We start from the raw sequence: 22,939 nt of genomic DNA on the forward strand, positions 1-22,939 counted from the left end.
CCTTCCTGGTTTTTCACTCTCTATTCAGTTCATTATTTAATACCTTGCTCGGGTTAAATACCTTCCACAGCAGGTTTGTGCCCTTACACTTGCAGGCTTCCCCTTATGCGGATGCCTTTCAGCCTTTGCTCATCACAACAGACTGATTAGTCTTCCATTATTTCAGGTGTATTACGTACGTCTCTAGTAGGTTTCAGTGTTGTGAGGGATCAGTATCTTATTTTTTCACTCATCTTATCTAAGCCTACAATATTGTTGGACTTAATGTAGATGCCCAGGAATTTCCCATTGGCTGATTACTGTATGAGACTAGTGAGAAAAAAAAAAGAGAGAGAGAGAGACTAGTGAGAAGTTTGAATAGCATTGTAGTATATTGGATCTTCTAGTTTGAAGAAAAGCTTGTTATGTATGTATATACAACTCTACCCACTCTATCCAGATTACAGGTCACAAAGAGATGACGGTGGTTCATAGATTTGGTGGGTCTTTCATAGGAGAAAAAGATAATAGAATAGGACAAAGCAACATGAAGTTTCTATAAAAGTTGCTTCTCAATAATGTAAGAAGTAGCATAGATACCACTGTCAATTTTATTTAATTTCTAAATTTCTCTATTGGGGGATTAATGATTTACAGTCAACAGTGAAATACAATAGTTTGTACATGCATAACATTTCCATATAACAATACAACCTCCCACTAGGTCTTCCTCTGCCATCATGTTTCAGGACCTGAACCCTTACTTCTCCAACTCCAGAGTCTTTTACTTTGGTACAATACACCAACTCCAGTCCAGTTGTGCTTAGTGTTTTCCCTTCTGATCTTGTTTTTCTTTATTCTTTTTTAAATTTTTATTCATAAAAAGGAAACACTGACAAAAAACATAGGATAAGAGGGGGTATAACTCCACACAATTCCCTCCATCAGAACTCCATATCCCATCCCTCCCCTGATAGCTTCCTTATTATTTTATTTTATTTTATTTTATTTTATTTTATTTTATTTTATTTTATTTATAAAAAGGAAACACTGACTGGTGTATTGCACCAAAGTAAAAGACTCCAGGATGGGTGGTGGGGGGAGGGGGAGAATATAGGTCCAAACAGCATGACAGAGGACCTAGTGGAGGTTGTATTGTTATATGGAAAACTGGGAACTGTTATGCATGTACAAACTATTTATTTACTGTCAAATGTAAAGCATTAATTGTCCAATAAAGGAATTTTTTTAAAAAAAGGAACACTGACAAAACCATAAGATAAGAGGGGTACAATACCACATAATTACCACCACTAGAACTCCATATCCCATTCCCTCCCTTGATAGCTTTCCTATTCTTTAACCCTCTGGGAGTATGGAGCCAAGGCCATTGTGGTATGCAGAAGGTGGAAGGTCTGGCTTCTGTAATTGCTTCCCCAGTGAATATGGGCATTGACAGGTTGATCCATATTCCCAGCCTATATTCCCTAGTGGGGAGGGGTTCTGGGAAATCAGAGTTTCAGGACACGTTGGTGGGGTTATCTGTCCAGGGAAGTCTGGTTGGCATCATGCTAGCATCTGGAACCTGGTGGCTGAAAAGAGAGTTAACATATAAAGCCAAACAAGTAGTTGACTAATCATGAACCTAAAGGCTGGAATAGTGCAGATGAAGAGTTGGGTGGGGGTGGGGGGGTCCTCTGTTTTGTAGAAAGCTAGTAAGCATATTTTAGTTATATTCCAAAAGGCCTGTGGCTATACTAGTTTTTTTTTTTCTTCCCTGAGCCTGAAATCTGATTGCAGGTATATCCAAGTTATTGTCTGGGGAGATGATGTCATGGCTGGAAAAAGGACCAGAAAGCTAGATCAGGGAAGAGAGTAGCTCCCAGATATGGGAAAGGGGTATAAATATTGTTGACTGTAAACTGCATCGATCTGATGTGATCTGGGGCTCATATTCATCTTAGGAGCCTATGTGACCTCTGCATCCCTGTAGATCTGAGCTTATGTTCTGTGGTCATTAGTAGGAACGTTCCAGGCTGCCCCAATATCAGGACCCATCTTCCTCAGGTGTAGCATAGAGTATATTGTCCATCCTCCCTTCAGAGGATGGAACATTCTCTATTGTTGTTGATCCAAGTTGAGGGAAAGGTCCTATGGGGGCCCACAAAGGGTCTATTGTGTTGTTCCTGCTAGGAATGACCAGTAACACTGGAAAGAGGGATTTATTCGAGGTCTAGGCCCATCATGTCTGTTTGGGAATCTCAGGACTCCCGAATAGGGCCTCAGCTGATGGCTTGATAGTGACTAAAGAGTCATCATTAAAGTATGCCATTCTCTTACCTTATTCATCTTTTGCAGTCCCTGCTTTGATAAGGTTAGCTTTGGTGTGAGTGAGGGAAGTGTAATAGGAAATAGGTGAGGAGGGTATCTAAGTCTAAGTAGACACTGTTTAATTATGAACTTTATACTGACTCACTGCAGACTATTGTGTACTTTTGCTCTCAGGTATATATTTTGTCCTAATTTATGGATACATGTGAACATATGCTCTATCTTAAGGGATCTGGTCTATATCTAGGTTTTTGGGACTTTGTTAGGAAGTGAACCACCTTGAATGGAATTAGAGAATCCTATGAAAGGAAGGGTCTTACCTAGGTAATGAGGCTGAAGGGTTGACATTCCTCGCCTGACATCTCTGGACACAATCTGAAGTGAAGCATGCTGAGGTGGTATTCATTGCATTGATTAGGTTGGGATCAGCAGATGCAGGGTCATTTGGTATGAACAGAGAGAAGCATGCAGGAAAGTGAGTCCCACACTAGAGGTTTCAGTACTGGGGGAAATATAGGCTCGATAGAGGAAGCCGGAGGTTCCTGCTATCTTAGATGTTAAGAAGGCAATAGACAGTTATTGATATGATCACATTATTTGGCAGTTGGGTTAACTTTGAAATATCCCTTTGTTAGGGTTTGCTGTATCGTACACAATGTAACCATAATTTATATCCATTGACATTATTTGTATATAGCTCTGCTTCTCTTCTCCCTTGTCTAAGCTTTTTTAAGAGTCAGCATATGAAAGACTCAGCTTATGGTCTGTGCATTAAAAAGTTTGAGACAATCAATTTTTCCCTTCTCATATTAATTAAATAGTGATTTATATGACTACAAATTAATAGGAGTGTACATAAACACCATTTTCACCACCAAAAGACTGTGTCCTATCCCATCCTCCACTCCCCCCTTTTTACTTTGGTTCCCTACTCCAAATTCAGTCAAATCCTGCTTCGAATTTTCCTTTCTGTTCTTCTTTCTCAATTTCTGTTGATGAGTGGGGACATCCCATAGTCATCTTAATCTTTCTGACTTAGCTCACTTAACATAATTCCTTCTAACTCCATCCAAGATGGGTCAGAGAAGGTGGGTTCATTGTTCTTAATAGCTGCATAGTATTCCATTCTGTCTATATACCACAGCTTTCTCTTCTGTTGTTGGGCACCTGGGTTCCTTCCAGGTTTTATCTATTATGAATTGTGCTGCTATGAACATAGGTATACACATATCTTTTTGATTGGGTGTTATGGAGTCCATGGAGTATATCCCTGGGAGAGGGATTACTGGGTCATATGGAAGGTCCATGTCTAGTCTTGTGAGAGTTCTCCAGACTTCTCTCCACAGAGGTTGGACCAGTTTACATTCCCACCAGCAGTGCAGAAGGGTTCCTTTGTTCTCACAGCCTCTCCAGCATTTGTTGCTGCTGTCCTTTTTGATGTATGCCATTCTCACAGGGGTAAGGTGGTATCTCAATGTTGTCTTTATTTGCATTTCTCTGACAATCAGTGACCTGGAGCAATTTTTCATGTGTTTGTTATTTAGCCTTTTGGATCTTTTTGACTGTGAATGTTCTGTTTATATCCTCTGCCTATTTTTGGATGAGCTTCCCTATTCTTTATCCCTCTGGGAGTGTGGACCCAAGTCATTATGGGGTGCAGGAGGTGGAAGGTTTGGCTTCTGTAATTGCTTCTCTGCTGAACATGGGCAATGGCAGGTTGATCCATACTCCCAGCCTGCCTCTCTCTTTCCCTAGTAGGGCACGGCTCTGGGGAAGCAGGGCTCCAGGACCATTGGTGGGGTCATCTGCGCAAGGAAGTCTGGTTGCCATCATGGTAGCATCTGGAACCTGGTGTCTGAAAGAAGAGTTACCATATCAAACCAAAGAAATTGTTGACTAATCATGAACCTAAAGGCTGGAATATTGCAGATGAATTTGGGGGGTCTCCGTTTTGTAGATAGCTAGTAGGCCTATTTTAAAATCTAACTTTTTATATTGCCTGGGAAGTTGATGAAAGCTATTAGCAAAAATCGTTCTTGGAAAAATTCTGTTACGTGGGAGACAAAAACCTTTGTCCACTTTGAAATAAGTGAAATAAGGAAATAAAATTATAAGTAGAATATTATTTACATCACTGGCACAAAGAAGTATTTGGTTAATTAGAGTGAATACTACTTAAGCAACAGGCAATAATGTGAAAAGGTAGAGTCAGGATAACTCATGTGGGAAAAGGTTGTTGTGCTTACCATGCTCAGGGACCTGGGTTTGAGACCATCCCCCTGGTGGGAACACCAGAGAAGCTCCACAGCTGGTGGAGTAGTGCGATAATGTCTCTTCCTTCTCACTTTGCCTCTCTTGTCCTCTTTCTGAAATAAAAAGAATAATAATAAAAAAAGGCCAGAGAAATATCTCAGTTGTGCTAGAACACAGGATTTCCATGTTTGAGACCCCTGAGGTCTTGGCACCATCAGAAGCCAGAACTGAGAAGTATACTCTGGTTTCTCTCTTATGCAGATGAATATAAAAAAGAACAAGGGAGCCGGGCGGTGGTGCAGCGGGTTCAGCCCACATGGTGGCGTATCAGGATCCCGGTCCACATGGCGTATCAGGATCCCGGTTCGAGCCCCCGGCTCACCACCTGCAGGGGGGTAGCATCACAGGTGGTGAAGTAGGTCTGCAGTTGTCTGTCTTTCTCTCTCCCTCTCTGTCTTCCCTCTTGTCTCGATTTCTCTGTGTCCTATCCAATAACAATGACAGCAATAATTCAATGACAATAAACAATAAGGGCAACAAAAGGGGAAAAAGAACAACAAAATAAAAAAAAAAACATTTGTTTTTTAATTAAAAAGTTGGGCTAGGAGTAGTGAAATTACGCATGTGAAAACATCCCAAGCAAAACACACACACACACACACACACACACACACACACACACACACACATATGAAAGAAAAAAGAAAGAGGTCAGCATGTAGGCCATTTAATCCTCAGTCTTTTAGTCACTGGTTATATATATTACTTGTAAAATAATCAGACATCTTTTCAATAGAAACATGTGATACTCTTTTGCTTTAAATCCTTGCAAACAATTTTGTATTTGACTATAGATCAAAGTCTTTATGTGAACATTAGAAGTCTATATGGTTCTTTTTTTTTTTCTCTCGCTTTACCAGGCAGTCTATCACTGTGTGAAGCCAGTAGCTCTGCAGCAGCAGTTAGAGAACATTCATCTCAAACAAGATAAAGCGGAAGCATTTGTCAACGCTTGGTCTTCTATGGGTCAAGAAACGATCGAAAAATTCAGGCAGAGGATTCTTGCTCCTCACAAGGTATAGGACATATTACCCCAAAGATCTTTTTACGTTATGTATGACATACATTTATCTCATCTGTCTGAAGAATTTTTCAATTTGAGCCCAGCCAGGAAACTCAGTACTTTGATAACTCCCCCTGCAGCCCCCCCCCCTTCTCTCTGTCTAAAAAAGTGAACCTGGCGTGGTGTAACCCTGGTGATGACAAAAAGAAAAAGAAACTTAAGATAAACACTATTCCTATAAAATTATTTATACATATTCAGTGTTAGCACATATACTTCCACACTATGGATTCATTTGAATTGCCAATTTAAACTATGCCTCTGTAACTTGAGAATAAGAATGAATCACTTCTTTTTGCTAAGCTCTCAGAATTGGTTATTCTTTTAATTTATGTAAAATATTCACACTGTTGTCTGAACCACATCATTTGTTTATGTATTCAATGCTCGCACCTAAGATGATTTGCATAGGGATTCTTTTTTTTCTGTTGAGTTTTGTCAGATCTTAATTCTTCTTCTAGCGTTTGCCCTTCTTCCGTAGCCAGTCAACAGCGTCAGGTTGAGCCTGATGTAAAGTTTCGAAACCTCCTTTGAATCTGGAGAGGTGGCAGTCGTTGACTATGTGGGTCATAGTCTGTCTGGAGCCGCAGGGGCAGTTCGGGTCGTCTCTGGCTCCCCAGTGATGGAACATAGCGGTGCACCGGCCATGGCCTGTTCGATAGCGATTGAGGAGGGCCCAATCATAACGTGCTAGGTCAAAGCCGGGTGGACGCTTGCAGGGGTCTGTGATGAGGTGTTTGTTCTTTACCTCAGCTGACTGCCAACTCTGTTACCAAGAGTCTGGAACAGAGAAGTTCAGTGTAGGCTTAGGGGACCAGATTGGGTGATGAGACGTCAAGCGTTGGACAGTGGACAGGGTGAGCGAAGATATCCGCGTATATTGGCAGGTCCGGTTGAGCGTAGACGTGGGAAATAAACTTAGATGATGCCGCATCCCGACGAATATCTGGCGGGGCGATGTTGCTAAGAACTGGCAGCCATGGAACCGGGGTGGAATGGATGGTTCCAGAAATTATCCTCATGGAGGAATATAATTTGGAATCGACCAAATTCCTATCACCCGCCCAAGCTGGTTTCCGCCCAGGAAGATCTACCTGCGAACAAGCCCTGGCCCTCTCAACTTACATTGAAAATGGATTCCAGAAGAATTTAAAGATGGGTGCTGTCTTTGTTGATCTCACAGCAGCCTATGACACGGTCTGGCACCATGGTCTCCCAGTCAAGATCTCAAGATGCCTGCCTCCATGGGTGGCCAACACTATATCGTTTCTTCTCCAAAACAGAAGATTCCGGGTGCATCTGGGTGACAAGTCTAGCAGATGGAGACTTGTCTCAAGTGGCCTCCCCCAGGGCTCTGTTCTGGCTCCTGCGCTATTTAATATTTACATCAATGACCTCCCAGAAACTTCTTCAAGGAAGTTCATCTACGCCGATGACATCTGCTGTGCAACTCAGGCATCCAAGTTCGACATCCTCGAGGAAACACTCACGAAAGACATGTCTCTGATATCTGATTACTGTAAAAAATGGCGACTAATCCCTAGCACTGCAAAAATGGTATCATCTGTTTTCCATCTACACCATGCCTTGGCCTCGCGTGAGCTTAATGTGCAGCTTGACGATACGAGAATCCGGCATGAAGCCCAGCCAGTCTATCTCGGCGTTACTCTCGATCGCACTCTGTCATTTCATGAACATCTCATAAAAACTGCAGCAAAGGTGGGCGTGAGGAATAACATCATTACAAGACTGGCCAGCTCCTCATGGTCCGCGAGCGCCTCCATACTACGATCATCATCTCTGGCATTATGCTATTCCACTGCAGAATACTGTGCCCCAGTATGGTTCTGTAGCCCCCATGTCCATTTGGTCAGATCTTAATATGTTATAGCTATAAACCACTATAGGGAGTCAGCGGTAGCATAATGGGTTAAGCGCACGTGGCACAAAGCGCAAGGTCCGGCGTAAGGATTCCGGTTCGAGTCCCTGGTTCCCCACCTGCAGGGGAGTCGCTTCACAAGCGGTGAAGCAGGTCTGCAGGTCTATCTTTGTCTCCCCCTCTCTGTCTTTCCCTCCTCTCTACATTTCTCTCTGTCATATCTAACAATGACGACATCAATAACAACAACAATAAAAAACAACAAGGGCAACACAATGGAAAATAAATATCAAAAAATTAAAAAATAATGAATACCAATATATCTGTTATGAATGTCAAGATGTATTTCTGTTTTAACGAAATGTTAACATTCTTGTTAAGAATGTTCTTTTTTTCCTTCCATCCTTTTTCTCCTCCTCCTCCTCCTCCTTTTTCTTCTTTAGGACAGAGAGAAATTGAGAGGGGAGGGGAATATTAACAGTGAGAAAGAAGGAGAGACACCTACAGCACTGCTTCGGTGTTGTGAAACACTGCAGGTGGGGACCAGCGGCTTGAACTGAGGCTTGCACATGGTAACATGTGCTCAACCAGCTGTGCCACCACCTGCCTCTAAGAATGTTCTTAAATTTACCAACTACATGTCAAATTAATTTGTATACTCTTTGCTCATTTCATTATGTAATAAAATTTCATCCTCTTCCTTGTAGATTCTTAAGAATCTACATTTAAAACTGCATGCCAAGTTTTCCTCAAAGATCCTGTTCTTATTGATATTCTTTAAAAATATTCCCCATAAGTCATTATGATCAGATTTCTCTTGATTGGCAAGGTAACTCACTTGCATAGTGTGGCTGTTTTTTTTTTTTTTTTACACCAGAGGAGCACTGCTCAACTCCGACTTTTGGTGGTATGGCTTGCTCAGTTTCTGTTCATGGTAAACTCTCCTCATGAGGTACCAGGGGGGGTGGGGGGGGCTTCCCTTTAGCATCTAGAGCATGTAAGGCATGTACTTTATGTACTTTACGAGCTGAGCCATCTTTTGGCCCCTTAAACTGTTACTCTTGGGGGTCAGGCAGAAGCGCAATGGGTTAAGTGCACATGGCCCGGAGCACAAGAATACCTTAAGGATCCTGGTTCTAGTTCCCCACCTGCAGGGGGTTTGCTTCACAGGCGGTGAAGCAGATCTGCAAATGTCTATATCTTTTCTCTCTCCCTCTCTATCTTCCCCTCTCCTCTTTCCATTTCTCTCTGTCCTATCCAACAACAGTCACAACAACAATAATAATAATTAGTTCCTTTATTAATTATTAATTAATACCCACTGGGGCCTCATGCCTGTGCTGCTTCACAGCTCTCTCTTTTTTTTAAATTTAAAAAATATTTATTTTTCCCTTTTTGTTGCCCTTGTTTATCATCGTTGCTGTAGTTATTATTGTTGTCAACGTTGTTGGATAGGACAGAGAGAAATGGAGAGAGGAGGGGAAAACAGAGAGGGGGAGAGAAAGATAGACACCTGCAGATCTGCTTCACTGCTTGTGAAGCGACTCCCCTGCAGGTGAGGAGCCAGGGGCTGGAACTGGGATCCTTGCTCGGGTCCTTGTGCTTTGCTCCACGTGCGCTTAACCCACTGCACTACCACCGGACTCCCACAGCTCTCTTTTTATGCCAGGGGCTTGAAGCTGTGTTCTCAGGCTTGGTAAAGGGAGTGCTATACTGACTGAGCTATCTCCCAGCTTCTATTATTTTTATTTTTAAATATATTAAAATCTTTTAATTTATTATTGGATAGAGAGATGGAAATTGAGAGTGGAGGGAAAGAGAGAGGGAAAGAGACAGAGAGACACCTACAGCCCTGCTTTCCCCCTGTAGGTGGGGACGAGGGGCTTGAACCTGCATCCTTGCGCACTGCAAGTGTGTGCACTTAACCAAGTGCGCCACCACCTGGCCTCTGTATTACTCTTTCTTATTGTTTGTTATTACTACAAAAATATAAACTTCATGAAGTAGGAATATTTTGCCCATTTTGTTTACACTGTATTTTTAGCACTTTAAAGAATTATTGGTTTCTTTTATGTGTGTGTGCGAGAGATAAGAGTGTGTGTGATAGAGTGAGTGTATGTGTGAGATAAAATGTGTGTGTGAGAGCTTATGTGTGTGTGTGTGTGTGTGTGTGTGTGTGTGAATGAGAGGGGGTGGGAGAGGGAGAGGGGCAGGCAGGCATGCAAACATTCAGAGCAGAGTACCACTCTAACACTGAAGTACTGAGAATTGAACCCGGGACCACACCCATAGAAGGAATACACTTTACTGCTGAGCCCCTTGCATAGTCTACAAACTAAGCCATTTTGAAAATCAGTCTATTAGTTTTTCTTACAAAAAAAGATATTTATATTGATTGGAAGAGAAAAGAATAGTAAGGACTGGATAGGATGGATTATATGTTGCATTTCCTAGTGTTTTTCTGTATTTTTATTTTGGTTGTAATTTAAGCCTTGGTGGTTCACTTGTTTCATGACTCTTGAATTGTGCTTAAGCACTATAGTGAATGATTTACATTTTCTTTTTATAATTGATACTATAGGAAAAAAAAAAACTGCTTTAGCCTGAACTGGCAATTCTCCAGAAACAAAAGGTGATGTCATTCATTAGCTGTTGCTGCAGCAATCAACTTAAAGTGTTGCAGATGTATGAAACCCTTCATCAGTCTTACTTGAAGCAAAATTTTTTTCACTGCTTTATAAACAATTGCCTGAGAACAAAACCATTAAGAAATTAAATAAAGATTTTGCTAATGCCAAAGAACTGTGCTGTTAGTGAAATTACTCTCATTATGCCATCGTTTCAAAGATGTGCACTTGTTAAGTAGAGTTGATGTGCTTTCTCAGAGTCTTGCCAATTGTGAGAGCACTAGTTGACTTTACAGAGTTCTCAAACTTGTGTTGTTATCTGCATACATTCTCATTATGCAGAGGTAGTTAATGGCTTAAGGGATGATTCATAGGTATTTCTCCTGTAGTCCTTTGTGGGACTATGTGAAAGCCTGGTAGAGCTTAGGGAAGCTCTCCCATCCTTGGATGGAGGTCTGGAAAGACACCCCACTTGTTAGCCTCTCTCCTTAGAGATGAACCAAGAGGAAAAAGTCTCCCAGCCTCAGTTTCTCCTTGTTAGCCTCTCAAGCTCACAGAAAGCCTACAAACCTCTCACACTTAGTTTCCCCTCCTAGCAGTAGGCCAAATGGTTGCCTGCTTTAGGGTTCAAAGTTCACACATCCATGTCACCTTTTGATCATATAGGAGAACACACCCTATCATACACCTCCTCAACACCAGACAGTGAAAAACCCCAAATCCTATTTCCTTGTATCCTTTGATATCTATGATTTACATCAAGTTTTGTTTTTCTTTTCTCTGCCTCACTTACTGGTTTAACCCCTATGCTTCTCTCAAATGCCTTTGGATAATTAAAATGTCTGCATCATGGAGACTAATTGTCTTGACCTTTATGTATCTGCATTAATTCTTGTCATACCAGCCCCCTACCATAGGGACAAGCTGACCTTTAAGAAACCTGTAATTTCTGACATATGTGAAAAATGTTCTTTGCTTAACTCTCTCTATAAACCCGTACCCTCTCCAAATAAATGAGTGTTTGTATCAGAATACTCCCCGATGCCTCCTTTCTGTATCACACAGTCACTAGAGCTGGTGAGGGAGGATCAGAGACTTACCTCCTGGCTGGATCCACTCCACGTGAGTGCCGGCAGTCCGGCAGCTTGAAAACGAAGACTGAGATTAGATGTTTTCTTCGTATCTGGGGGTTAGAGTATAACTTGAGTTTCACATTGCACTAGTGTGAGACTAGCTTGACTTTTGCAGCACCTAACCTTGAAGGTACCCTTAGGTTGAGGTGTTTGTGATAAAGCATTGCACCTTTTAGTCTGATTTAGTGTAGCAACAACATGATAGGAGGGTATTGTTTCATTTACTCTTTGTAAATATTTTTAGATATTTTATTTATTTATTTACTGTACTGATCTAATAATGATTAACAAGTCCATTGGATAAGTGAGGTATAATTTCACACAGTTCCCACCACCAGACTTCTGCATCCTATCCCCTCCATTGGAAGCTTTCCTATTCTTTATCCCTCAGGGAGAATGAACCCCCAGGGTCACTATGGGGTACAGAAGGTAGAAGGGCTGACTTCTGGAATTGCTTCTCTACTGGACATAGGCGTTGGCATTTTATTTTTTTTTCCTCCAGGGTTATCACTGGAGCTTGGTGCTGGCACTACCTATCCACTGCTCATGAAGGCCATTTTTTCCTTTTTTTTTTTTTATAGGATAGGATAGAAGTTGAGAGAGGAAGGGCAGACAGAGAGGGGGAGAGAAAGGCAACTCTCTGTTTCACCTGCTTCAGACCTGCTTCACCTCTTGAGAAGCAACTTCCATGCAGGTGGAGGTGCTGGAGGCTTGAACCAGGAACTTTGTGTGGGTCCTTGAGCTTTGTACCAATTTGGCTCTGTTTCATTTACTTTTGATTAAAAAAAGAAACTTTTATTGGGGTGGGGTAGTAAATGAATTGTAGTACATCTATTTACACATGTATATGGTTTCCCCATTCTGCATGACAGATGTCTGCTGTACAGGAACTACCTGCTGAGCCCCATTTTAATTTTATTTTTTAAGAGACAGAAAGGCAGCAAAACTCCACTATCCTATCCAGGGAGTGTGACTTGTTTATTATTTATTGTTTTAATGTTTTGCTGGAGATTGTTTATTATTATTTTTTTAATGTTTTGCTGGAAACATTTGAACCCAGGGCATGTACTATGGCAGAAAACAAGGGTACTAGGATTCTGGGTTCCACTGCCTCCCAGGATTGAAAAGATTACCTCACAACAGTGTAGACTGTGAATGATAAGTTCAAGGGGAGTCAACACTGATTATACTCCACAACGGGACTGTTCTGAATGTGGCACCCAGCAGAATTCCTGTAGGATATATATTTTTTAATTTCTTTATTGGGGAATTAATGTTTTACATTCTACAGTAAACACAATAGTTTGTACATTTCTCAGTTTTCCATATAACAATACAACCCCCACTAGGTCCTCTGAAGGACCTATATTCCCCCCCCCCCCCACATCTCAGTCTTTTACTTTGGTGCAATACACCAATTTCAGTTCAGGTTCTACTTGTATTTGCTCTTCTGATCTTGTTTTTCAGTTTCTGCCTGAGAGTGAGATCATCCCATATTCATCCTTCTGTTTCTGACTTATTTCACTTAACATGAATTTTTCAAGGACCATGCAAGATTGGCTGAAAACGGTGAAGTCACCATTTTTTATAATTGAGTAGTATTCCATTGTGTATATATACCACAACTTGCTCAGCCACTCATCTGTTGTTGGACACCTGGGCCTGTAGGGTATTTTTTGACAAAAGTCTGCATTTTTCAGAAGGAATGAGAAACATCAAAAGTGTGGTTTTTTTTTTTTTTTTTTGGAATACATCTGTCAGGAGATAAATGTGGAAATGTGTTCATCAGTTGAAAAATGACAGGATACATGTATAAGGGCAGCTTAATGTCTAGCTATACGGGGCATTGCCTGAATGTCATACGTCATGGAGATCCTTCTGACTTGTATGAAATATTGTGTCCGTCTTCAGGTCACCTCTGTATTTTTCCCAGACTCTGAGGGGTTACTGCAGGCTCACTGTGGGTCCGCCTGTCTCCCCAGCTGTTGGAGACCGGGAGATCAAAAGCGCCCCCTGGGGATCCTGGTGTAGCTCAGCATTTCGTGTCAAGGGCAAACTTCTCAGAGAGACAGGACAGTCAGCTCTGGGAAAAGCCTTGAGGACAATTCATTTATTGAAAGCAAAAGCAGGTAGATATAGGCCATAACTTGGGGGGAAGGTTTGGGGTATCCATTAACCCACACATAGAACAAGACAATGTATAGTTACATTTTGACCAACAGACTGTTTGATCATAAGCTTTACAATGTACATTTTTTCAGAGGTAAATTGCAGGCACTTTAGGGCAGCAGGAGAGAGGAAAAGCTGAGCAATGTTTGCTGGGGCTTTAAAGTTAACACCGTAATCTGTGGCTTTTAATCAAAGAAGGAAAGGGGGAGAGGTGGCATGTGTAGCAAGGCGCCCATATTCTGATGTCCAGCTGTCATAAATTCCAGAGACCGGGAAACCAGCCCTTCTCTAGACCTGAAGGGAGAGTGGGGGGGGCGTCAGTCTTCTAGGATCTCATGGAAACAATGGCCTTGATTTTCTGGGACAGTGGGCCCATTCTCCAACAAGGTACTTGTTGGTATGCTTCTAATTCTGCTTCTAAAAACCCCTTCTGTTTCATTTGGTTTAATCCCCCCTGCTTAACACTGTATTCTATTTACATAACCACTGTTAACTAAGCACCACCCTCCCTCCAGGGCATTGGTGGTTCAGTGGTAGAATTCCTGCCTGCTCCACCCCCTCTCCTTGTCACACCCTGATTTTCACCAGTCACTTTCTCTCCACCCTCTCTACATCACATCCTGTTTACACCCTACTTGGCAAGTATATTAGTTTTAGTTTAGCTTAGCTTGACTTAGATTGTGCTGCGTTCCGCATGAATAAAGAGATACTGCATACAGCTCAGCCATGAGTCCCTGGTCGTTTGTCTCCCGTCAGTGAAGCTCAGCCCAACAGGTACTAATTTCCAGCATCAGCATTTGAATCTAGACATAACCTCTGACTTTCATCAGACCCCTTATATCAATTGGAATGTGGGAATTGTAAGGAAGGGAAACCAACACATAGCCTGGCCTCCTGGCTCTAATCAAAGAAAAATGGAACAGCAGGGAAAAACAGGATAAGCATGGCCAAAAAGTATCAGACAGAGGGAAAAATCAGGATCCTTTCAATAACTAGTAACAGGGAATATGAAATCGGGGGTCTGTAGCAATGGACTCTTATCACTGAGCCACCTTCCTAACTCCAACTTTTGAGTTTTTGGTATCTGCTGGAGACTCCCTATTGGTAAAGCTATGTAGTATGAATTTTGCAGAAGTAGGCAGTTGCCTGGGTCCAGGATAACTCCAATGTTAATTCACATAGTTTACTTATTAGCATCTAGGTGATATACATGTAATATAGATGCCAGAGGGCATAATAGTCATCTCTGAGATTTTTTTTTTGGCCTCCAGGGTTATTGCTGGGGCTCAGTGCCTTCACCATGAATCCACTGCTCCTGGAGGCTATTTTTCCCCCTTTGTTGCCACTGTTGTTGTAGCCTCATTGTGGTTATTATTGTTATTGTTGATGTTATTCATTGTTGGATAGGACAGAGAGAAATGGAGAGAGGAGGGGAAGACAGAGAGGGGGAGAAAAAGACACCTGCAGACCTGCCTCACCGCATGTGAAGTGACTCCCCTGTAGGTGGGGAGCTCAGGGCTTGAACCGGGATCCTTCCGCTGGTCCTTGTGCTTTGCACCACCTGCGTTTAACCCACTGCGCTACCACTCGTCCCTTATCTCTGAGGTCTTAATGTCATCTTTGTATAAGATTTCAGAGTAGGGGAGTCACTCTCTAGAAGGAAAGCAACATTGCAAGTAACGTTGGAGCTTATTGTCTTCCATTCTTTTTTTTATAATTGTAAAAAATATTTATTTATTTATTTATTTTCCCTTTTGTTGCCCATGTTGTTTAACATTGTTGTGGTTATTGATGTCATTGTTGGACAGAGAGAAATGGCGAGAGGAGGGGAAGACAGAGAGGGGGAGAGAAAAACAGACACCTGCAGACCTGTTTCACTGCTTGTGAAGTGACTCCCCTGCAGGTGGGGAGCTGGGGGCTGGAACTGGGATCCTGATGCTGGTCCTTTTGCTTTGCCCCACGTATGCTGAGCTACCGCCCGACCCCCAACACTTATTTAATTTATTCCATTAATGTTTCTTTCTTAAATGCTTACTTACTTGCTTATTTATTGTGAGTAAGAGAGAGAATGAGAAGAGAGACCTGAGTACTGCTCAGATCTGGCTTATAGTGATGTTAGGACTTGAACCTGGAACCTCAGAGCCTTAAACATGGCAAGTCTTCTGCATGACCATATTTATCCTCAGCCCTCATTAATGTCTCTAATTTTTTTTTTCTTTTGATGCGAAACGCACAGAGTCTTTATTGCTAGCCAGGCTAGCGCTGAGACACCAAGACACTGACAAAGCAGCCCTCAAGTGTTCGACCCCCACCCTAAGTTTTACTAAGGTTTATGAAGGGTTCAGAATACATAGCCTACGTGACAAAGCTCACCTCTACATAGTGATTGATGACATGACAGTTGTACAATTACAGTCATCTATTACATACGTATGTGGGAAGTGAGGTGGGGGTTTTCTTTTACAACCTTGTGGTTATCTCTTTTCCTGACTCCAGGCTCCAGAGATGTTTTCCCAAGGTCTGGTTTTGTGATTATCTCTTACTTCACAGACTCAAGGGTCTGCTGTTGGTAACAGCCCTAAATTTTTAAGTGAGAGAGAGTAGGGAGGGAGGGAAAGAGAGAGAAAGAGGGAGAGAGAACTGAGTGCTCGCCATGATTTATGATGGGTCTGTTTCCTTGGTTAACTCCACACCGTATGTAGGGTTAACTCTGTATAGCGCCATAGTTTTCAAGGTCCAGGGTTTATACGGACTTAATTAAGATTATCTCTGTGCTGTAGATGGCATGTCTGTGTCTTCCCCAGATTCATGTGGTATTTGGAGATGCAGCACTTGGGAGGAGACCAGAACTTTGGGATGTACTTAGGCCATGCAGGTAGAGCCTTTCTCATCTCAAGAGTTCTAGACTCCATGCCTGTGAGAAGTAAACAGTCGCTATTGTTAAACCATAGATAGATATTTTGTTATAGAGGCTGGAAAAGAATGGTTTTGATCCTGGTCATTTCCATGGTTTGGATTTTGAGTTGGAGCTGTATCTTTTCTTATTTCCCAGTTGCTTATTTTTTATTTTATTTTATTTTATTTTGCCTCCAGGGTTCTTGCTGGGGCTCAGTGCCTACACCATGAATCCACTGCTCCTGGAGGCCATTTTTTCCCCCTTTTTGTTGCCTTTGTTGTTGTAACCTTGTTGTGGTCATTATTGTTGTTGTTGATGTCGTTCGTTGTTGGATAGGACAGAGAGAAGTGAAGAGAGGAGGGGAAGACAGAGGGGAAGAGAGAGAAAGATACTTGCAGACCTGCTTCACCACTTGTGAAGCGACCCCCCTGCAGGTGGGGATCCAGGGGCTTGAACCGGGATCCTTACGCCGGTCCTCTACCACCTGACCCCCTCCAGTTGTTCATTTTTAGTACATTAAACTACTATTGTGGTTTATTTAATTTAATTTAATTTTTAATTTTTATTTATTGGATAGAGACAGCCAGAAATCAAGAGGGAGGCGGGGGGGGAGATAGACACCTGCAGACTTGCTTCACTACTCATGAAGCTTTCTCCCAGCAGGTGGGGAATGGGGGCTTGTGCATTGTAACATGTGTGCTCAACCAGGTGCACCACCACCTGGCCCCACTTTTTGAAAATATTTTTATTTATTTAGGATAGAGACAACTGGAGAGGAAGGGAGAGCTGGATCAGGGGAGGGAGGAAGGAGGGAGGGAGAGAGAGAGGAAGAGGGAGAGAGAGGGACCTGCAGCTCTGCTCTGAAAGCTTTATTTTTTATTTATTTATTTTTTTGATAGTTTAGCTATTTTTATTCATTTTAATCGTATTAGTGACAATATTGATTTACAAAATGACAAGATAATGGCGACACAACTTCACACCCTTCCCACCGCCAGAGTTCTGGATCTTCAACCCCTCCAGTGCAAGCTTCAGCTGTTCTGTTCTAGTTAACCCAGTTATGGGTTAACTACTATTTCTACTATTTGTCTATATTTACATATATGTGTCCATTTTCCCCATGGTCCTGTTTTTCTCTTCCTTTCTAAGTCACACCTACATTTATTACTACTTGCGAGTGTCTTTCCTTTTTTTTTCCCTCTTCTCTCTCCAGGTCCTGCTGGAGTTGGGAGTTCAGAACCCTCCATCAACTTTCCCCTAACACTTCTCCCCCTGCAGGGAGTAAGGAGTGAAATTCTTATTGAGGTGCAGAAGGTGGGAGTTGTGGCTTTTCTTTTCTTTTTTTCTTTTTTTTTTTAAGAAAGGATTAATTAACAAAACCATAGGGTAGGAGGGGTACAACTCCACACAATTCCCACCACCCAATCTCCATATCCCACCCCCTCCCCCGATAGCTTTCCCATTCTCTATCCCTCTGGGAGCATGGACCCAGGGTCATTGTGGGTTGCAGAAGGTAGAAGGTCTGGCTTCTGTAATTGCTTCCCCGCTGAACATGGGCGTTGACTGGTCGGTCCATACTCCCAGTCTGCCTCTCTCTTTCCCTAGTAGGGTGGGTCTCTGGGGAAGCTGAGCTCCAGGACATATTGGTGGGGTCTTCAATCCAGGGAAGTCTGGCCGGCATCCTGATGACACCTGGAACCTGGTGACTGAAAAGAGAGTTAACATACAAAGCCAAACAAATTGTTGAGCAATCATGGACCCAAAGCTTGGAAAAGTGGAGAGGAAGTATTAGGGAGGAAGTATTAGGGAGGTAGTATTAGGGAGGTACTCACTGCAAACTCTAGTGTACTTCTGCTTTCTTACTTTGGTGCCATACTCCAACCAAGGTTTCAACCTTGGTCCTTGAGCACTTCAGTGTGTGTGTGTGTACGCGCTCAGCTAGATGCATCACCACTTGGTCCTTCCTAGTAATCTTATAAGCCATACTATTCCTAAATTCAGGCAGTAGTTTTAATGCCCTTTTACAGATTACTTATGGCTTCCTGCATATATGATGACATCATCTCAGAGTTGTTTCTGTATATATTTACCTTCTTTAGAGTTGAAGTTTTTGGAAAGGGGTTGGTTACAAGTGTATCCACTTTTGTATCCTTGGCATGTAAGACAGGTCCACACTCTTCATGATTTTTCCTTCTTTTTGTCTGTTCCCATAGTCTTTTTCTTTTTTTTTTTTTTTTCGCTTTCTCCTCCTCTACCGCCTTTGATTTTTATATTGTGCATGGACCCAGTCCCTGCTCTTTTTTTTTTTTGACTCTACTTTTATTAGATATCGACAGAGAGAAATTGAGGGGAAGGGAAGATAGAGATGGAGAGAGACAGAGAGACACCTGCAGTCTGCTTCACCACTCATGAAGCTTTCCCCATGCAGGTGGGGATCAGGGACTTGAACCTGGGTCCTTGAGCACTGCAGTGTGTGCGCTTAACCAGGTGTGCCACTGCCTGCCCCCCCCTTTTTTTTTTACTTTCTTAACATATCCCCCACTCCCCCAAGGAACTAGGTTTAAGTATTTATAATGTAGGTCTTTTTTTCTTCTTCTTTTAGCCTGTGTCTGACTGCGTAATCATTTTTTTGGTTGTCTAATGGACATCTCAAATTTAACATTATAAACTTATCTGTGAATCTTTTGTTTTGGAATTTGAAATTTTGGCATTTCAGGTAGTGGTAACTATTTTTTTTCTCTCTCTTATACAGGCCAGTACTTTAATCATTTTGCCATTATTATAAAATGAATAGAAAGTGAGAGTGAAAGCCTGATTCTATTGATAAGAAGTCCATGCTTCATAAACGTAATAGAATTTACATATAGATGGAACTCATTAGTCTCCTGGAAGCACTAGGCTTTTTCTCAAGCTGGGTTGTGTTAAAGTTGATGTTTATGTATATAATGCTTCAGAATGCCATTTATATAAAATGCTGAAAATGGAAAATCTGTATTAAACAAAAGGGGTCATTTGTTTTTATCCACTAGGTAGTAGAACTTTATTGTGTTTTCAGTTTTGTTTCTATTTCTGATTAGAAGAAGGGAAACACTTAAATTCCTCCTATCAAATTACTTGTTAATTTAATCTCCACTTGTAATATTTTTTAATGATATTCTATTTGCAAGTTTGTTTTAAGTTCCAAACAACTTTTTTTTTTGTTTTTTTAGATTGCCACTTCCAGTTTATAATTTGTGTAATCTAAAATGATATAATTGGGCTTTTCATGCCCCAAGGCCCTGAAGTCTCAGGTTCAATCCGTTAAGCTACCATAAACTAGAGCTGACCAATTCTCTGATCTTTCTATCTTTCTCATTCAAATAGAATAAAAAATTGGAATCTCCAGGAAGGTATCCAAATGATAGACTGTGTAAAACATTTCACGTGGTCCAGGAGGTGGCACAGTGAGTAAAGCATTGGACTCTCAAGCATGAGGTCCTGAGTTCAATCCCCGGCAGCACATGTACCAGAGTGATGTCTGGTTATTTTTCTCTCTCCTCCTATCTTTCTCATAAGTAAATAAAAAAACCCCAAAACTTTAAAAAGGGCAGGGATGGATGTCATAGTGGTTATGCAAACAGACTGTCGTGCCTGAAGCTCTGAAGTCTTAGATTCAATCCCCAACACCACCATAAGCCCGAGCTGATCAGTGCTCTGGTAAAAAATTAAATAAGTAGGGAGTCAGGTGGTAGCACAACAGGTTAAGTGCATGTGGCGCAAAGCACAAGGACCGGTGTAAGGATCCCAGTTCAAGCCCCCAGCTCTCCACCTGCAAGAGAGTCTCTTCACAGGCGGTGAAGCAGATCTTCAGGTGTCTCTCTTTCTCTCCCCCTCTCTGTCTTCACCATCTCTCTTCATTTCTCTCTGTCCTATCTAACAAGGATGACATCAACAACAACAACAAATAAATAAATAAAATAAAATAAAACATTTCACTGAGTGGTCCAGGAGGTGGCGATGTGGACTTTCAAGCATGAGGTCCTGAGTTCTATTCCCTGCAACACATGTACCAGAGTCGTGTCTGTCTGTCTGTCTGTCTGTCTCTCTCTCTCTCGCTTTCTCCTCCTGTCCCTCCCATTATTAAATAAATAAAATAATAAAATAACAGCAAAATTTATTTTAAAAAATTACTGATTGGATTTGAGCTGCTTTCCAGTGCCTTCTTCATATTCAACAGCATTTTTTTTTCAAAAGGAAAAAGGTAAAAAAAAAAATGAGGTATAATCAACTGTGCTCTTATTGTTGATCAATACACAGAACGTTTCCAGTGAAACTTACTCCTAAATCAGTGGGTGTCATCTGTTCCCTTCAGAAAACTCAGTGTGTGTATGTGTGTGTGTGTGTGTGTGTGTGTGTGTGTGTGTGTGTGTGTGTATGTGTGTGCATTCTGAGTATTAACCCCCATATTATGCAGTAGAAATAATGGAAACTTCTCTATTTTAAACAAAAGTTAAATTGCAATAGAAATAATCGAAACTTCTCTATTTTAAACAAAAGTTAAATTGCCCCGACTATATTTTAAGCAATGATTTAATTACTTATGCATACATACACCCCAGTTACTGAGAGATCATGAATATGACCTCTTCTTTTGCATTCTTGATTGATTTTGCCTAGCAAGTATTGCTTTCCTGCTGATAGATTTATAATGAAAATTGCTTCACAAGTTTACGGTATTAATTTGATTATGTTAACTTGAAAAAGGCCTTTTTCTACTAGTTGAAAGGTTTCGAAAAGTTCCTAAACTTCATTTCTCTTTATATATAATTTTAGGAAACTACAAAGGATATGAAAAAGCCAGCTAGAATTGTGGTTTGCATTCAGTGCTGTAACTTCTTATACATGGGATTGTTAAACATCTCTTTCTGATAGCTTGTTGCTAGTGTCAAAATACAGCAGATCTCTCTCTCTCTCTCTTTTGCCTCCAGGGTTATTGCTGGGGCTTGGTGCCTGAACTATGCATCCACTGCTCCTGGACTACTTGCTTCCACTTATTTATTTATTTACTCCTTTTTGTTGCCCTGGTTGTTTTATTGTTGTTGTTATTGATGTCGTCGTTGTTTGATAGGACAGAGAGAAATAGAGAGAGGAGGGGAAGACAGAAAGGGGGAGAGAAAGATAGACACCTGCAGACCTGCTTCACCGCTTGTGAAACCGACTCCCCTACCGGCGGGGAGCCGGGGGCTTGAACCAGTTTCCTTACGTCAGTCCTTGCGCTTTGCGCCACATGCGCTTAACCCGCTGTGCTGCTGCCGACTCCCTTATTTTCACTTTATTGGATGGGAGAGAGAGAAATTGAGAGAGGAGGGGAAAGTAGGGAGAGAAGGTCGCCAGTGAACCGACCCCCCCTCCCCACTGGCCTTAGGTGAACACAGCCATTTCTCCCATTTGCTTAATAGGCCTCCTTTCACTTTGCAAAAACTTGAAAATCAGCAAGTGCAAACCGCGACATCCTTGTGTAGGTCCTTGTGCTTAGTACTATCTGCACTTAATCAGGTGCACTACCACCAGATCCCCCAGCATATTTTTTAAATGGATTGTTTTCTGTAGCTGTACTGGGTTTATTAGTTCTCACCATCTTTTGTTGGAGTCTTTAGGACTCACTACACATAAGATCATGCTTTCTGCACAGGGTAAGATTTTTTTTTATTTCTTTTTTTGTATTCATTTTCTTTCTGACCCTGGTCATTTTATACTTTCTGTTGGCTTTGGTCTTCGAACATTTTTTTTCCCCTCCTACTTCCTTGAGATGGAAAGTGAGCTTATTTATTTGAGATGTTTCTTCTTGAAGGTGTTATCATGACATTTTCTTAGATCTCCTTTTGCTGCACACCATGGGTTTTGATATGTTCTATATACATTTTCATTTATCTCAAGGCATGTATTTTTTTTTTTCTATTTTTGATTCATTGTGTTTTTTTTCCTAAATCTTTTCCACTGTTTTGATATTCCAAAATAAATATATTTCCCCTGTAGATAGCCTTCAGATTGGTTTTTGTTTGTATATTGTTGAGGGTTTGCAGATGGTAGTGGAAAGCCTGGTTTACGTAGGTACACACTCCTTGATACCAGAACACATTGTCTTTTAAGTTTGGACTTGCATAATATGAATCAGTAGATCACATACGAATATGTCATTGAAGCCATGAGAAGTAGTGAAGTAGAATTTGTGGAGCAAGAATTTACGTACGAAATACCTAATTAAACTTCCGTGTGTGTGTGTGTGTGTGTGTGTGTATGTATGTATGTATGTGTCGGGGCCTTACATGTGATTTTACTGCTCTGGACTGGTTTTTTTTTTAGTATTTATTTATCTCCTTTTTGTTGCCCTTGTTGTTTTTATTGTTGTTGTAGTTATTGTTGATGTCGTCGTTGTTTGATAGGAGAGAAATGGAGAGAGGAGGGGAAGACAGAGATGGGGAGAGATAGACACCTGCAGACCTGCTTCACCACCTGTGAAGTGACTCCCCTGCAGGTGGGGAGCGGGGGTTCGAACCAGGATCCTTATGC

General features: G+C 41.5%; 1 protein-coding gene across 7 annotated transcripts in view; it reads left to right on the top strand.

The window, feature by feature from the left end:
* The window catches only part of COMMD10 (COMM domain containing 10), a 924,871-nt gene that overhangs the window by 11,809 nt on the left and 890,123 nt on the right, over positions 1–22,939 (top strand). For 6 of the 7 annotated variants that reach the window (XR_009545711.1, XM_060177387.1, XM_007521970.3 and 3 more), the window contains exon 4: positions 5,484–5,639. The exons of the other annotated variant lie outside the window; for it this stretch is intronic. Coding sequence is in view for 5 of the 6 variants with exons in the window: in XM_060177387.1 (XP_060033370.1) it covers positions 5,484–5,639 (156 nt within the window). In the remaining variant the exon portion in view is untranslated. The remainder of the gene's footprint in view (positions 1–5,483; positions 5,640–22,939) is intronic. 7 annotated transcript variants of the gene reach the window in all.

This window comes from Erinaceus europaeus, chromosome 2 (genome assembly GCF_950295315.1).
Source record: "Erinaceus europaeus chromosome 2, mEriEur2.1, whole genome shotgun sequence".
In the NCBI taxonomy this organism is placed as follows: Eukaryota; Metazoa; Chordata; class Mammalia; order Eulipotyphla; family Erinaceidae; genus Erinaceus; species Erinaceus europaeus.